Consider the following 19,021-nt stretch of genomic DNA (forward strand, 5'->3'; position numbering starts at 1 on the left):
CAATGGCATAGGAACATGCTTATGATATAATATTAACTTAAAAGACCAGATGTCTCTATTGGTTTTCGATATTTACAGTTAATTTCTAGTCAATGTAGAGTAGTAACAACAATGTATATGTTAATAAACTTGACGGCATAAACAAAAAATTATGGTTCACAGAAGGTTACAAAAGGGAATGTACCCCTCCCCTATAAATGTACCTTTTACTTAATCCATACTCAACTCCAAGAGTCTCTGAATGTACCACATACATTTCATGCCCTTCTACTTTGCATCCTTGCGGCAAATGTCCTTCTTCTAGATTCACCTAATTCTGATTCATTCACACAACATCCATTTAGTGTAGTGAATAACTTCATGAGTTACTTTACTAACTCAACCTTCAAAATTCAGCTTTAGATTTACTTCCCACAAGGGAAAAAATGGTTCACAGAAGGTTACAAAAGGACCCTATGGATGTAGGGTCACCAACAACTGTATCTTACAAAGTTGGTAATCAAGAGAGATAGACGGCCTGTAATCACAGCACTCTGGGAGGCCGAGGCAGATGGATCACTTGAGGTCAGGAGTTCGAGACCAGCCTAGTCAACATGGCAAAACCCCATCTCTACTAAAAATACAAAAAAATTAGCTGGGTGCAGTGATGCGCGCCTATAGTCCCAGCTACTTTGGAGGCTGAGGTTGCAGTGAGCCAAGATTGCACCACTGCACTCCAGCCTGGGCCACAGAGCGAGTTTCTGTCTCAAAAAAAAAAAAAAAAAAAAAAGCAGGGAATGACGTAAGTTGATTAAAGGAGAAATAGACTTCATAAACCAAGAAAGGGTGGCATACTTCTCTTGAGTTTTGGAGGCATCTACCAGGAAACGAAAACTATGAGGTTGTCTCTTGGGAACGGGATTGAAGGTGGGGAAAGTAGGGGCAGAAGAACATTGCTTTTCCTCCTAAATTTTTCTATACTTTTTTGTGTGTGTGTGAGAGATGGAGTCTCGCTCTGTCACCCAGGCTGGAGTGTAGTGGCGCGATCTCAGCTCACTGCAAGCTCCACCTCTCAGGTTCATGCCATTCTCCTGCCTCAGCCTCCCGAGTAGCTGGGACTACAGGCGCCTGCCACCACGCCTGGCTAAGTTTTTGTATCTTTAGTAGAGACGGGGTTTCACCGTGTTAGCCAGGATGGTCTCGATCTCCTGACCTTGTGATCCACCCGCCTCGGCCTCCCAAAGTGCTGGGATTACAGGCGTGAGCCACCGCACCTGGCCTAATTTCTCTATACTTTTTGATATGCTATACCCACTACTTTGATCAAAAGCCCAAACAAAATTTTAAAGTACAGTGCATAATTGTATACATGTGGCCGGGCGTGGTGGCTCATACCTGTAATCCCAGCACTTTGGGAGGCTGAAGCGGGCAGATCATGAGGTCAGGAGTTCGAGACCAGCCTGGCCAACATGGTGAAACCCCGTCTCTACTAAAAATACAAAAAATTAGTCAGGCATGGTGGCACCCGCCTGTAATCCCAGCTACTCGGGAGGCTGAGGCAGGAGAATAGCTTGAACCCGGGAGGCGGAGATTGCAGTGAGCCAAGATCCCACCACTGCACTCTAGCCTGGGACAGAGCTAGACTCCATTTCAAAAAAATAAAAAAAAAATTAAAAAAAATTGTACACACATGTGATTTAAACCATAAAAATTAAAAAATGTATAGGGAAAAGACTATAAAGAAACATGTCAAAATGTTAACATTGGTTGCTTCTGGGTGGCGGACTCGTGGGTGGTTCTTTCTTCATAATTCCCTTTATTTTCAATATTTTCTAAATTTTCTACTGTGCTAACCAGAAGAATTTACTTTGACAGGAAAAATAAACCTGGAAATGATAGGAGAAAATAAAGTTTAAAAATAGGCCTAAGTTTTCTTTTTTTTTTTTGAGATGGAGTCTCGCTCTGTTGCCCAGGCTGGAGTGCAGTGGCATGGTCTCGGCTCAGTGCAACCTCCGCTTTCCAAGGTTCAAGCAATTCTCGTGCCTCAGCCTCTCGAGTAGCTGGGACTAAACGCGCATGCCACCACATGCAGCTGATTTTTTTATTTTTAGTAGAGATGGGGTTTTACCATGTTGGCCAGGCTGGTCTCAAACTCCTGACCTCAAGTGATCCACCCGCCTCAGCCTCCCAAAATGTTGGGATTTAAAGGCATGAGCCACACTGCACCTAGCCAAATTTTTTTTTTTTTTCCCCGAGACGGAGTTTCCCACTTGTTGCCCAGGCTGGAGTGCAATGGTGCAATCTCAGCTCACTGCAACCTTGGCCTCCTGGGTTCAAGCAATTTTCCTACCTCAGCCTCCCAACTAGGTGGGATTATAGGCGCCCGCCACCATTCCCGGCTGATTTTCTATTTTTAGTAGAAACGACGTTTCACCATGTTGGTCAGGCTGGTCCTGACCTCAGGTGTTCTGCCCGCCTTGGCCTCCCAAAGTGCTGGGATTACAGGTGTGAGCCACCAGGCCCGGCCCCACTTTTTTTTTTAAAAAGAAACATTTACTGATTAACTCACTAACATAACACTTCTGAGGAATGCCCTGCTACCCCTATGTCACCCCCTCGACCTCAAGCAAACACCAAAAAGTCTAAATAAGGCAGGGTGAGAAGAGCAAGCCCTTTATCTGCTGGGGAACCACAGGTACTGAAATCCCAATGACCTCTATGGCAGACTGTTGCAGTAATGGCCCTCAGTGTGCTCATGTATCCTCGTATGCATGATACTTTGCGATGTGACTTTGCAGTTCTCCTCTCAAAAGGTGCAATCTATTTCCCAACCATGGGATCAAGGCTTGGCCACGTAACTTGTTTTAGTCAATGGGACAACAGTAAATATGACTTAAGCAAAGGCTTGAAAAGTGCTTGCACATTGGGGCTTGTCCTCTCTTGCTGCTAGAAACCTTTCTGCCACCTTGTGGAAAAGCTTGGTAGACTAAAGACCATGTAGAGAGAAGCCTTGGCCATCTTAGATAGTAGGTCTTAGTAGGACTTAGATAGTAGGTCTGAGACACCTGAAGGAGAACTTTTGAGACCATTCAGCCCCAGGGAATCTGGCCTAGACTAGAAGAACAGCTCAGCCAACCTACAGAATTATGAAAAATTATTAACTGTTATTTTAAGCCACTAAGTTTTGGGCAGACTGTTAAGCAGCAAAAACTAACTGAAGGATGCATCCTCAGTGTGAATACTATCCAGCCAAGGAGATGAAGAAAATTCTTCCATTATCCTCTAAACTCCATGTTCAACTCAGTGGTCATTATTCCCTCCTCAGAGATGGCCTCTCAGTATAGGTGATAATCTTGGGCCTTATAGAGCTCAACAGTCGGCAGAATTTCCCTCCCTGACAACAAAACTACCAGAGCACTGGGATGATGGTATCAGAACGTTCTCAGAAGCCTCAGACTGCTTGCTAAAATCTTTTCAAGGTCTTCCTTTCACCTCAAACCATATAATATCAAATGCAATATGCTCCATTACCTCTGATTTTATTGGACTAATTACATAAACTCTGTGTCTTATTAGTCATTTTAGCTCCAGAACCTAACACAGTGCCTGACACACAGCAGACACTCAACAAATGTTTGCTGAATAAACAAATGAGTGACTGAATCAGGTCTTCTGATATTAAATATCCCACCTACCTTGTCTATTTTCTCCTGACCACCCCTACAGAGTTTAAGGGACAAAATACTAGATTACCTTTAGGACTCCATGGAGCATCATCTGAATTCTTCTTTTTCTTGGGTCGAGATTTCAAAGCAGGGTCATCATCATCAGACTCCAGTGAAGGATAGACTGCAGGGAGAAGGGAAAACAGGGTAAAATGAGATTTCATCCAAAGGGTGAAGATAGAATGACACCTACTTTAGCTCCTGCCCTTCCCCTACAAATGTACCTTTTACTTAATCCATACTCAACTCCAAGAGTCTCTGAATGTACCACATACATTTCATGCCCTTCCATTTTGCATCCTTGCAGCAAATGTCCTTCTCCTAGATTCACCTAATTCTGATTCATTCACCCAACACCCATTTAGTGAATAACTTCATGAGTTACTTTACTTACTCACCCTTCAAAATTCAGCTTTAGATTTACTTTCCACAAGAACTCTTCCCTCCCTCTCCTAATCATGATTGAGATGCCTCCTACTTGGCTCTCCACAGCATCCTGTGCATCCCTCTACTGAAGCTGTTATATATTAAGAGCTGATTAGTAAATCTGTTGCCTCCAATTTACCATAAGGGCAGGAATATGTATTATTTATTTCAAATTAAGGGAGCCTACTAACACAGTGAAGCATAAGTTCTCAGTAACTGTTTACTAAGTGAATGAAGAAATAAACAGTACATACTTAATGCACACAAAGGGAACAAAAAGATCACCTGGGCTGAAAAAAACAAACAATCCCATCAAAAAGTGGATGAAGGATATGAACAGACACTTCTCAAAAGAAGACATTTATCCAGCCAACAAACATATGAAAAAATACTCATCATCACTGGTCATTAGAGAAATGCAAATCGAAACCACAATGAGATACCATCTCAAGCCAGTTAGAATGGTGATCATTAAAAAGTCAGGAAACAACAGATGCTGGAGAGGATGTGGAGAAATAGGAATGCTTTTACACTGTTGGTGGGAGTGTAAATTAGTTCAACCACTGTGGAAGACAGTGTGGCGATTCCTCAGGGATCTAGAACGAGAAATACCATTTGACCCAGCAATCCCATTACTGGGTATATACCCAGAGGATTATAAATCATTCTACTAGAAAGACACATGCACACGTATGTTTATTGCAGCACTGTACACAATAGCAAAGACTTGGAACCAACCCAAATGCCCATCACTGATAGACTGGATAGAGAAAATGTGGCACACATATACCATGGAATACTTTGCAGCCATAAAAAGGATGAGTTCGTGTCCTTTGCAGGGACATGGATGAAGTTGGAAACCATCATTCTCAGCAAACTAACACAGGACAGAAAACCAAACACCGCATATTCTCATTCATAAGTGAGAGTTGAACAACGAGAACACATGCCAACAGGGAGGGAAACATCACACACACTGGGGCCTGTGAGGGGGAAGGGGGCTAGGGGAGGGATAGCTTTAGGAGAAATACCTAATGTAGATGACGGGTTGATGGGTGCAGCAAACCACTATGGCACATGTATACCTATGTAACAAACCTGCACGTTCTGCACATGTATCCCAGAAATGTATAATTTAAAAAAAGGAAAAATAAAAGAAAGTATGGTATGTACACACAGCAGTTATTATGCAGCCTTAAAAAAAGGAAATCTATCACATACTACAACATGGATGAACATGGAAGATATTATGCTAAGAAAAAAAGGCCAGAACAAATGCTATACAATTCCACTCTTACAAAGTACCTAAAGGTGTCAAAATCATAGAAATAGAAAGTAGAGGTCAGGTGCAGTCGCTCATGCCTGTAATCCCTGCACTCTGGGAGGCTGAGGCAGGTGGATCACCTGAGGTCATGAGTTCGAGACCAGCCTGGCCAACATAACGAAACTCTGTCTCTATTAAAAATACAAAAAAGTAGCTGGGCGTGGTGGCGCGCACCTGTAATCCCAGCTACTCAGGAGGCTGACACAGGAGAATCACTTGAATCTTGGAGGCAGAGGCTGCAGTGAGCCAAGATCGTGCCACTGCACTCCAGCCTGGGCAACAAGAGCAAAAACTCTGCCTCAAAAAAAAAAAAAAAGAAAGAAAGAAAGTAGTAAGGTGATGACCAATGGCTAGGGGGAGGAATTAGTGTTTAGGGGTATACAGTTTAAGTGTTGCAAGATGAAAAAGTTATAGAGATCTGTTGCACAACAATGTGAATATACTTAATAGTACTGAACTATACACTTTAAAATGATTAAGATGGTAAATTTGTCAAGTCTAACGGAGCTTAAAGGTAAATAATGGAAAAAAGATGATAAATTTAATGGTATGTTTTTTTTACAAAAAAAATATGAACATGCACGTGCACGTGTGCACACACACACACGCACGCACACACACATGAAGAGGGTGCAGGGAAGGAGGAGTGACACCACTGATAATGGAATAATAGGGAGCTAAAATGATCTGTCCCTCCACTGAAACAACCATCAACCTGGCAAATACTGTCAGAACAACTTTTATGGAACTCTGGAGTCCAATAAAAATCTCACAACAACAAGGGGTGATTAACAAAGAAAAAGGCTGCTAAATCATGTCTTTAAGAAACTCCAGATGCAGGCGGATCACTTGAGGTCAGGAGTTCAAGACCAGCCTCGCCAACATGGCAAAACCCTGTCTCTACTAAAAATACAAAAATTAGCCACGCATGGTAGCACATGCCTGTAATCCTAGCTACTCGGGAGGCTGAGGCACGAGACTTGCTTGAACCCGGGAGGTGGAGGTTGCAGTGAGCCAAGATTGTGCCACTGTACTCCTGCCTTCCAAACAAACAAAGTTGTCAGGAAATCTCTATCAGAAAGTCTCAGCTTACTAATGAGGCTAAGGAATGGAGACTCAGTAACTGCACAATAAGGAATACAATCTTTGTAAAAAGTAGTTGGGAAAAGTCACTAAATAATAGATGACTGCAGTTCATAACAAGCAACAAAAGCAAACTGAGGAAGGAAAATTTGACTTCCAGAGTAAACCACATTATAATATTCAAAATTTCCAGTTTCCAACAAAAAAAACCATGAGGTATGCAACGAAAAGGGAAGTATGGCCCATTTACAGGGAAAAAAAAAGAGAAACTGACAAAAACTGTCCCTAAGGAAGCTCTGACATTGTATTTACCATAAAAAGACTAAATCAACTAGGCTGAAAGAGCAAAAGGAAACCACTGACAAAGAACAAAAGGAAACCAGAAGAATGATGTCTCAACAAATAGAACAAAAAGCAGCAACAGAAAGATAACTGGAATACCTCTAACACATAAAAATTAAACATACTTTTAAATAAACATGGGTCAAAGAGGAGATCCCACAGGAAAACAGAAAATATTTCCATTAATAAAAGTGAAATTGCAACATAAAACTTGGGGGACGCAAAGAAAGCTCTGCTTAGAGGAAAATTTAAAGTACTAAATGTTTACATTAGAAATTAAAAATATCTCATGAGAAAGGAATCATTACAACTGATATCGCAGAAATACAAAGGTAGAGACTACTATGAACAACTATACACCAACAAATTGGAAACTGGGAAGAAATGGATAAATTATTGGACACATATAACCTACCATGCTTGAACCATGAAGAAACAGAAAACTTGAACAGACAAGAAGTAATGAGACTGAAGCAGTAATAAGAAGTCTCCCATCAAATAAATGCCCAGAACCTGATGGATTCACTGCTGAATTCTACCAAACATTAAAACAACAATTCTACCTTAACTCAAAAAACTGAAGAGGAGGGAATACTTCCACAAAACTCATTCTATGAGGCCAGCATTATCCTGATACCAAAACCAGAAAAAAATACAACAATTAAAACTACAGGCCTGGCCGGGCACGGTGGCTCACGCCTGTAATCCCAGCACTTTGGAAGGCCGAGGTGGGCAGATCACCTGAGGTCAGGAGTTCGAGATCAGTCTGGCCAATATGGCGAAACCCCATCTCTACTAAAAATACAAAAAATTAGCTGGGCGTGATGGCGGGCATCTGTAATCCCGGTTACTTGGAGGCTGAGGCAGGAGAATCGCTTGAACCCAGGAGGCGGAGGTTGCAGTGAGCCAAGATTGCGCCACTGCACTCCAGCCTAGGTGACAGAGCAAGACTCCATCTCAAAAAATAAAAATAAAAGAACTGATAAACAAATTTAGTAAAGATGGCTGGGTGCAGTGGCTCATGCCTATAATCGCAGCACTTTGGGAGGCTGAGACGGGCAGATAGCTTGAGCTCAGGAGTTTGAGACCAACCTGGGCAACATGGTAAACCCTCATCTCTACTAAAAATGCAAAAATTAGCTGGGTGTGGTGGCGGGCACCTGTAGTCCCAGCCACTTGGGTGGCTGAGGTGAAAGGACCACTTGAATCCGGGGGACAAAGGTTGCAGTGAGCTGAGATCATGCCACTGAACTCCAGCCTGGGTGACAGAACAAGACTCTGTCTCAAAAACAACAACAACAAAAAAAACACCTCAGTAAAGTTGCAGGATACAAAATCAACATACAAAAATCAGTAGCATTTACATGTGCCAACAGTGAATGATCTAAAAAAAAAAACTAAAAAAAGCAATCCCCTTTACAATAGCTACAAAAAACTTAAAATACCTGGGAATAAATTTAACCAAATAATTGCAAGATCTCTACAAGGAAAACTACAAAACACTGATGAAAAAAATTGAAGGGGACACACAAAAAATGGAAAGATATCATATGCACATGTATTGGAAGAACTAATATTGCTAAAATGTCTATACTACCCAAAAACGATCTATAGATTCCATGCAATCCCTAACAAAATACCAATGACATTCTTCACAGAAATAGAAAAAGCAATCCTAAAATTCACATAAAACTGCAAAAGATGCCAAATAACTAAAGCAATACTGAGCAGTAAGAACAAAGCTGGAAGCCTCATACTACCTGATTTCAAATTATATTACAAAGCTACAGTAACCAAAACAGCATGGTACTGGCATAAAAACAGATACATGGGCCAACAGAACAGCATAGAGAATTCAGAAATAAATCCACCCACTTACAGTCCACTCACTTTCCACAAAGGCACCAAGAACATTCACTGGGGAAAGAACAGTCTCTTTAATAAATGGTGTCAGGAAAACCGAATACCCATATGCAAAAGAATGAAACTAGACCTTTATCTCTCGCCATATACAAAAAAATCAATTGAAAATGGATTAAAAGACTTAAATGTAAGACCTGAAACTATGAAACTACTACAAGAAAATACTGGGGAAATGCTATAGGACATTGGTCTGGGCAAAGATTGTTTTGGAGTAAGAACTCAAAAGCACAGGCAACAAATGCAAAAATACACAAAGATAATTACATTAAGCCAAAAAGCTTCTGTACAGCAAAGGAAACAATCAACAAAGTGCAGAGACAACCCACAGAATGGGAGAAAATATCTGCAAACTATCCATCTGACAAGGGATTAATAACTAAAATATATAAGGAACTCAATAGCAAAAAACAAATAATCCAATTTAAAAATGGGCAAAATACCAGAACAGACATTTCTCAAAAAAAGACATAGAAATGGCCAACAGGAGCTCCTAAAGGAAGTACTTTAGTAAAAACACACTGAAGTACACAGACCAGTGACACTATGAAGCAACCATATAAACAAGTCTACAAAATAACCAGCTACCATCATGATGACAGGGTTAAATTCACACGTAACAATATTAACCTTAAATGTAAATGGGCTAAATATGCCCCAATTAAAAGACACAGAATGGCAAGCTGGATAGAGTCAAGACCCATCAGTATGCTGTCTTCAGGAGACCCATCTTAAGTGCAGACACACATAAGCTCAAAATAAAGGGATGGAGGGAAATTTACCAAGCAAATGAAAAACAGAAAACAGCAGGGGTCACAATCCTAGTTTCTGACAAAACAGCCTTTAAACCAACAAAGATCAAAAATGACAAAGAAGGGCATTACATAATGATAAAGGGTTCAATTCCACAAGAAGACCTAACTATCCTAAATATATATGTACCCAATATAGGAGCACCCAGATTCGTAAAGCAAGTTCGTAGAGACCTACAAAGAAACGTAGACTCCCACACAAAAATAGTGGGAGACTTTAATACCCCACTGACAATATCAGACAGACCATCTAGACAGAAAATTAACAAAGATATTCAGAACCTGAACTCAGCTCTGGATCAAGTGGACCTGATAGATATCTACAGAACCCTCCACCCAAAAAACAAAATATACATTCTTCTCATCACCACATGGCACTTTAAAATTGATCACATAATCGGAGGTTATTTGCAGCAAATGCAAAAGAACTGAAATCATAACAGTCTCTCAGACCACAGCACAATAAAATTAGAACTCAAAACTAAGAAATTCACTCAAAACCACACAACTACATGGAAACTGAACAACCTGCTCCTGAATGACTCCTGGGTAAATAATGAAATTAAGGCAGAAATCAAGAAGTTCTTTGAAACTAATGAGAACAAAGAGACAATGTATGAGAATCTCCGGGATGCAGCTAAACCAGTGTTAAGAAGGAAATTTATAGCACTAAATGCCCACATCAAGAAGCTAGAAAGATCTCAAAATTCACAACTAAAAGAACTAGAGAACCAAGAGCAAACAAATCCCAAAGCTAGCAGAAGACAAGAAATAACCAAGATCAGAGCTGAACTGAAGGAGACAGAGACACGAAAAACCCTTCAAAAAAACAAAAAAATCAACAAATTCAGGAGCTTCTTTTTTTGAAAAAATTAATAAAATAGATAGACCACTAGCTAGACTAATGAAGAACAAAAGAGAGAAAATCAAACAGACACAATCAGAAATGATAAGGGAGATATCACCACTGACTCCACAGAAATACAAACAACCATCAGAGAATACTATAAATACCTCTATGCACATAAACTAGAAAATCTAGAAGAAATGGATGAATTCTTGGACACATACACCCTCCGAAGAATGAACTAGGAAGGAACTGAATCCCTGAATAGACCAATAATGAGTTCAGAAATTGAGGCAGTAATAAATAGCCTACCAACCAAAAAAAGCCCAGGACCAGAGAGATTTATAGCCGAATTCCACTACAGGTACAAAGAAGAGCTGGTACCATTTCTACTGAAACTATTCCAAAAAATTGAAAAGAAGGGACTCCTCCCTAACTCATTTTATGAGGCCAGCATCATCCTGATACCAAAACCTGGCAGAGATACAACAAAAAAAGAAAACTTCGGTCAGCTGTGGTGGCTCACGCCTGTAATCCCAGCACTTTGGGAGGCCGAGGCGGGCAGACCACGAGGTCAAGAGATCAAGACCATCCTGGCCAACATGGTGAAACCCCGTCTCTACTAAAAATACAAAAATTAGCTGGGCATAGTGGTACGCACCTGTAGTTCCAGCTACTCGAGAGGCTGAGGCAGGAGAATCACTTGAACCCAGGAGGCGGAGGTTGCAGTGAGCAGAGATCACGTCACTGCACTTCAGCCTGGTGACAGGGCAAGACGCTGTCTCAAAAAAAAAAAAAAAAAAAAAAAAAAAAAAAAGAAAAAGAAAACTTCAAGCCAACATCCCTGATGAACACTGATGCAAAAATCCTCAATAAAATATGAGCAAACTGAATCCAGCAGCACATCTAAAAGCTTATCCACCACCATCAGGTTGGCTTCATCCCTGGGATGCAAAGTTGGTTCAACATATGCAAATCAGTAAATGTAATTCATCACATAAACAGAACTAAAGTCAAAAACATGATTATCTCAATAGATGCAGAAAATATCTTTGATAAAATTCAACATCCCTTCATGTTAAAAACTCAATTATCTAGGTACTGAAGGAACATACCTCAAAATAATAAGAGCCATATATGAAAAACCCACAGCCAATATCATACTGAATGGGCAAAAGATGGAAGCATTCCCCTTGAAAACTGGCACAAGACAAGAATGCCCTCTCTCGCCACTCCTATTCAACATAGCATTGGAAGTTCTGGCCAGGGCAACCAGGCAAGAGAAAGAAATAAAGGGTATTCAAACAGGGAGAGAGGAAGTAACATTATCTTTGTTTTCAGATGACATGATCCTATATATAGAAAACCCCATCATCTCAGCCCAAAAGCTTCTTCAGCTGATAAGCAACTTCAGCAAAGTCTCAGGATACAAAATCAATGTGCAAAAATCACAAGCATTTCTTTACACCAACAACAGACAAGCAGAGAGCCATATCATGAATGAACTCCCATTCACAATTGCTACAAAAAGAATGTAATACCTATGAATACAGATAACAAGGGAAACAAAGGACCTCTTCGAGGAGAACTACAAACCACTGCTCAAGGAAATGAGAGAGGACACCAACAAATGGAAAAATATTCCATGCTCCTGGACAGAAAGAATCAATATCGTGAAAATGGCCATGCTGCCCAAAGTAATTTACAGATTCAATGCTATTCCCATTAAACCACTATTGACATTCTTCACAGAATTAGAAGAAACTACTTGAAAATTCATATTGAATGAAAAAAGAGCCCAAATAGCCAAGACAATCCGAAGCAAAAAGAATTAAAGCTGGAGGCATCACGCTACCCGACTTCATACCACAAGACCACAGTAACCAAAACAGCATGCAACTGGTACAAAGACAGACACATAGACCAATGAACAGAATAGAGAACCCAGAAGTTAGACCACACACCTACAAACATCTAATCTTTGACAAACCTGACAAAAACAAGCAACAGAGAAAGGATTCTCTATTTAATAAGTGGTGCTGGGGAGAACCAGGTAGCCATATGCAGAAAATTAAAACTGGATCCCTTCCTTATACCATATACAAAAATTAACGCAAGATGAATGAAGGACCTAAATGTAAAACCCCAAACTATAAAAACCCTAGAAGAAAATCTAGGCAATACCATTCAGGACATAGGCACAGGCAAAGATTTTATGACAAAAATGCCAAAAGCAATTGCAACAAAAGTAAAAATTGACAAATGGGATCTAATTAAATTAAAGAGCTTCTCCACATCAAAAGAAACTATCATCAGAGTGAACAGACAACCTACAGAATGGGAGAAAATTTTTGCAATATATCCATCTGGCAAAGGTATAATATCCAGAGTCTATGAGGAACTTAAGCAAATTCATAAGAAAACAACCCCACTAAAAAGAAGACATTCGGCCGGGCGCGGTGGCTCACACCTGTAATCTCAGCACTTTGGGAGGCTGAGGAGGGCGGATCACAAGGTTAGGAGATCGAGACCATCCTGGCTAACATGGTGAAACCCAGTCTCTACTAAAAATACAAAAAAATTAGCCGGGCGTGGTGGCAGGCGCCTGTAGTCCCAGTCCCAGCTACTCGGGAGGCTGAGGCAGGAGAATGGCATGAACCCGGGAGGCGGAGCTTGCAGTGAGTCGAGATTGTGCCACTGCACTCCAGCCTGGGCGACAGAGCGAGACTCCGTCTCAAAAAAAAAAAAGAAGAAGAAGAAGACATTCATGCGGCCATCATATGAAAAAAAGCTCAACATCACTGTTCATTAGAGAAATGCAAATCAAAACCACAACGAGACACTATCTCACACCAGCAGAATGGCAATTAAAAACTCAAAAAACAACAGATGCTGGTGAGGTTGCAGAGAAAAAGGAACGCTTTTACACTGTTGGTGAGAGTGTAAATTAGTTCAAGCATTGTGGAAGACAGCATGGTGATTCCTCAAAGATCTAGAGGCAGAACTACCATTTGACCCAGTAATCCTATTACTGGGTATATACCCAAAGGAATATAAATAATTCTATTATAAAGATACGTGCACACGTATGTTCACTGCAGCAGTATTCACAATAGCAAGGACATGGAATCAACCAAAATGCCCATCAATGATAGACTGGATAAAGAAAAGCTGGTACATATACAGCATGGAATACTATGCAGTCATAAAAAGGAACGACATCACGTCCACTGCAGGGACATGGATGGAGCTAGAAGCTGTTATTCTCAGCAAACTAACACAAGAACAGAAAACTAAATACCACATGTTCTCATTTGTAAGTGGGAGCTGAACGACGAGAACACATGGACACATGGGAGGGGGGAACAACATATACTAGGGCCTGTCAGTGGTGGGGAAGGAGAGTATAAGGAAGAACAGCTAATGGATGCTGGGCTTAATACCTAGGTGATAGGTTGGTCTGTGCAGTAAACCACCATGGCACACATTTACCTATGTAACAAACCTGCACATCCTGCACATGTACCCCAGAACTTAAAATAAAAGTTGGAAAAAAAATGTCCAACAGGTATATGGGGAAAATGTCCAATATCACTCATCATCAGGGAAATAGAAATCAAAACTGCAATGAGAAATCATCTCACCTCAGTTAGAATGGCTATTATCCAAAAGACAAAAAGTAACAAAAGCTGGAGAGGATTTGTTACTCTTCAGCATTTGGAGAAAGAGGAACATTCATACACTGTTGGTGGGAATATAAGGTAGTACAACTATCATAGAAAACAGTATGGAGGTGTCTCGAAAAAGTAAAAATAGAACTACCATATGATCCAGCAATTTGACTGCTGGGCATATCCAAAAGGAAAGACATCAGTATATCAAAGAGATATCTGCATTCCCACGTTCACTGCAATACTATTCACAATAGCCAAGATATGGAATCAACCTAAGTGTCCATCAATGGACAAATGAGTAAAATTAAGAAATGTGGTATATATAAACAATGGAATATTATTTAGCCATTAAAACAAATGAAATCCTGTCACTTGCAGTAAAATGAACGAAAATGGAGGTCATTATATTAAGTGAAATAAGCCAGGAATAGGCAGACAAATATCGCATGTTCTCACTCATATGTGAGAGCTAAAAAAGTGGATCTCACAGAGGTGGAGAGTAGAATGGTGGTTACCAGAGGCTGGGAAAGGAAGCGGGGGATGAAAAATAGTTGGTTAATGGGCACAAAAATACAGTTAGATAGAAGGAATAAATTCTAGCATTCAATAGTACAGTCAGGAAATTACAGTTAATAATTCACTGCATATTTCAAAACAGCTAGAAGAGAATTATAATGTTTCTGACACAAAAATAAAGGTTTGATGATAGACAGATATATCACTAAGCCTAACTTCATCATTACACATTGCATATATGTATCAAAATATCACATGTAACCCCAAAATATACACAATATGCTGTTAATATAATCAACTTTATAAAATACCAAAATAAAAAAAAAAGGCTGGGCATGGTGGCTCACACCTTTAGTCCCAGTACTTTGGGAGGCCAAGGAGGGCGATCACTTGAGGTCAGGAGCTCGAGACCAGCCTGGTGAAATCCCACCTCTATTAAAAATGCAAAAATTAGCTGGGCGTGGTGGCGCCTGACTGTAATCCCAGCTACTCGGGAGGCTGAGGCAAGAGAACCACTTGAACCTGGGAGGTGGAGGTTGGAGCGAGCAGAGACTGCACCACAGCACTCCAGCCTGGGTGACAGACCAAGACTCTGTCTCAAAAAAAAAAAAATAGAAGAAAAGTAAAAATAGCAAAAAAAAAAGAAACGAAAAAGGTCTCAAATAAATAATCTAAACGATCATCTCTGAAATTAGAAAAAGAATAAAATAAAACTACAGCAATCTTAACTACATTAAGAGCGGAATGTAACTGACAAAGATAAAACATAGAAAATGAAACGAAAAATATTGAAAAGATCCATTAAATTGACACAATAAGGCCTGGCTCACACTTGTAATCTCAGCACTTTGGGAGGTCCAGAAGAGATGATCACTTGAGGTCAGGAGTTTTACACAAGGCTATGCAACACAGTGAGACCCCCATCTCCATAAAAATAAAAAATCAGCCAGTGGCATGCAACTGTAGCCCTAAAAACACTTTTTAAGTAAAAAAAAAAAAAAAAGACAAAGTGCCAGCAAGAATGGCAAAGGAAAAAAAAAAGAGAAGAAACAATTTACCAATATCAAGAACGAGAAGGGAAAACAGGGATATCACTAAAGACCCAATAGACATTTAAAGAATAATAGGGGAATTCTACAAACAACTCTATGCCCATAAATTCTGTAAGTTATATGAAATGGACCAATTCCTTGAAAGATACAAACTATAAAAACTCACCCAAACTCTTTCCCCTCTTTTCACTACTGCACTTGGCTAGTCTTAAAAAATAAATAAATAAAAAATAAATAAATAACTCACCTAAAATCAAACAGATAACCTGAAAATTCTATATCTACTAAAGAAAATAAATCCAGGCTGGGTGTGGTGGCTCATGCCTATAATCCCAGCACTTTGGGAGGCCAAGGCGGGTGGATTACTTAAGGTCAGGAGTTCAAGACCAGCCTGGCCAACATGGTGAAACCTCATCTCTACTAGAAAAAAAAAAATTAGCTGTGGAATGGTGGCGTGCACCTATAGTCTCAGCTACTCAGGAGGCTGAGGCATGAGAATCACTTGAACCCAGGAGGCAGAGGTTGCAGTGAGCCGAGATCGTGCCACTGCACTCCAGCCTGGGTGACAGAGCAAGACTGGCTCAAAAAAACAAAGAAAAGAAAACAAAAAGAAAAATTCATAGTTAAATCCTTAACAAGAAATCTTAACAATGCATTCAAAATGTCTGTTTAACGACACTTCAAAAAAGAGGATATATGAATGGCGAACACAAAGAAAGTTGTTTATTATCATTAGCCATTAGATGAATCACTAAATGAGATATCACTACATACTTATTAGGATGATTAAAATAACTATATTGACAAAACCAAGTGCTGATGAGTATGTAGAGCAACTGGAATTCCACATATTGCTAGTGGGAGTGTAAAACAACCATTCTGGGAAACAGTTCAGTAGCTTTTTTTTTTTTTTTTTCTGAGACAGAGTCTTGCTCTGTTGCCTGGGCTGGAGTGCAGTGGTGTGATCTCGGCTCACTGCAAGCTCCGACTCCTGGGTTCACGCCATTCTCCTGCCTCAGCTTCCCGAGTAGCTGGGACTACAGGTGCCCGACACCACGCCCGGCTACTTTTTTGTATTTTTAGTAGAGACGGGGTTTCACCGTGTTAGCCAGGATGGTCTCAATCTCCTGACCTCGTGATCCGCCCACCTCGGCCTCCCAAAGTGCTGGGATTACAGGCGTGAGCCACTGCGCCCAGCCTTTTTTTTTTTTTTTTTTGAGATAGAGTCTCACTCTGTCCCCCCAGGCTGGAGTGCAGTGGTGCAATCTCGGTTCACTGCAACCTCCACCTCTCAGGTTGAAGCAATTCTTCTGCCTCAGCCTCCTGAGTAGCTGTGACTACAGGCACATGTCACCACACCTGGCTAAATCTTTTGTATTTTTAGTAGAGACAGGGTTTGACCGTATTGGCCAGGCTGGTCTTGAGCTCCTGACCTCGTGATGTGCCCGCCTTGGCCTCCCAAAGTGCTGGGATTACAGGCGCGAGCCACCACACCCAGCCAGTGGTTCCCTGTAAAGTTAAAACACCCACTGCCCATACCGCCCAGGAATCCCATTCCTAGGTATTTACCCTAGAAAAATGAAAACTCATATTCACACAAGAACCTATACCTGAATGTTCACAGCAGCTCTATTTGTAATCACCCCAAAGTGGAAACAAGTGAAATGACCTTCAATGGGTATAATCCATACAATGGAATATTACTCAGCCATAAAAAAGAACAAGCTTTTCATATGCAACAACATGAATGAATATTAAAGCCATTATGGTGGGCCGGGTGCAGTGGCTTATGCCTGTAATCCCAGCACTTTGGGAGGCTGAGGCGGGCGGATCACGAGGTCAGATCGAGACCAGTCTGGCCAACATAGTGAAACCCCGTCTCTACTAAAAACACAAAAAATTAGCTAGGTGTGGTTGTGTGCGCCTTTAATCCCAGCTACTCAGGAGGCTGAGGCAGGAGATTCACGTGAATCCGGAAGGCAGAGGTTGCAGTGAGCCAAGATCACGCCACTGCCCTCCAGCCCAGGCGACAGTGCGAGGCTCCATCTCAAAAAAAAAAAAAAAAAAGGCATTATGGTAAGCAAAAGATACCAGTCTCAAAATATTACATACTGCATAATTCCATTTATATGACATTCTGGCAAAGGCAAAAACCACAGTGACAGAGAGCAGATCAGTGGTTGCTCGGGAGTAGAGGGAAGGCATGACTACAAAGGGGGTAGTAACACAAAGGAGGTTAGGGACTGATCAAAGGGCTCTGTATCCTGATTATGGTGGCTGGAAGAATATAAACATGTGTACACCGAGAGAGTCAATTTTACTTCATGTTAATTTAAAAAATAAAATTTCAGGCCAGGCACGGTGGGTCACGCCTATAATCCCAGAACTTTGGGAGGCTGAGGCGGGTGGATCACCTGAGGTCAGGAGTTTGAGACCAGCCTGGCCAACATGTCGAAGTCCTGTCTCAACTAAAAATACACAAAATTAGCCGGGCGTGGTGGCGTACACCTGTAATCCCAGCTACTTAGGAGGCTGAGGCAGAAGAATCGCTTGAACCGGGGAGGCGGAGGTTGCAGTGAGCCGAGATCGCACCACTGCACCCCAGCCTGGGTGACAGAGCGAGACTCTGTCTCAAAAATAAATAAATAAATAAAAATAAAATTTAAAAAACGCTTTACCAAAAAGCAGATTGAAAATACATCAACAGAGCTTTCAACTCAAGATGGTGAATACAGAAAAATTAAAAAGAGAATAAAATACCCAACACTAGAGATGATCAATAAAGCCAAAAAACTAGTTTTTGAAAAGACTAGCAATCAAATAAACTAGATGAACTATTGTTAAACACCACAACCAAGTACAAGTACAGCTAATCTCAAGAAAATATCGATTCAAAATTAGTAATTTTATTAATGTCATTCACTGTATTAACAAATTAACATAGAAAAACTATGTATTATGTCCAAATATGCCAAAATTATTTGATAAAACCTAATTTGATTCTTGATTTTAGAACAAAAAAAAACCTTTTAAAGTAAAGCTAGCCTGGACAACATGGCAAAACCCTGTTTCCACTAAAAATACAAAAATTAACCAAGAGTGGTGGCGTGCACCTGCAGTCCCAGCTACTCGGGAAGCTGAGGTAGGAGGATCACTTGAGCCCAGGAGGTGGAGGCTACGGTGAGCCAAAATTGCGCCACTGCACTCCAGCCTGGGTGACAGAGCGAGACTGTGTCTAAATAAATAAATAAATAGCTAGAGACTCCCCTGAACTCTATGAGAGTAGTCTAACAGAGAGCTATATATTGAGTGGAGAAAGAC

General features: G+C 40.7%; 1 protein-coding gene across 8 annotated transcripts in view; it reads right to left on the bottom strand.

Moving 5' to 3' along the window:
* Nucleotides 1-19,021, bottom strand: part of PHF8 (PHD finger protein 8) — a 107,877-nt gene that overhangs the window by 23,739 nt on the left and 65,117 nt on the right. For all 8 annotated transcript variants that reach the window (XM_055376519.1, XM_055376516.1, XM_055376517.1 and 5 more), the window contains one exon: nt 3,733-3,828. In XM_055376519.1, the coding sequence (XP_055232494.1) occupies nt 3,733-3,828 (96 nt within the window). The remainder of the gene's footprint in view (nt 1-3,732; nt 3,829-19,021) is intronic.

This window comes from Gorilla gorilla, chromosome X, assembly GCF_029281585.2.
Source record: "Gorilla gorilla gorilla isolate KB3781 chromosome X, NHGRI_mGorGor1-v2.1_pri, whole genome shotgun sequence".
Lineage (NCBI taxonomy): Eukaryota > Metazoa > Chordata > Mammalia > Primates > Hominidae > Gorilla > Gorilla gorilla.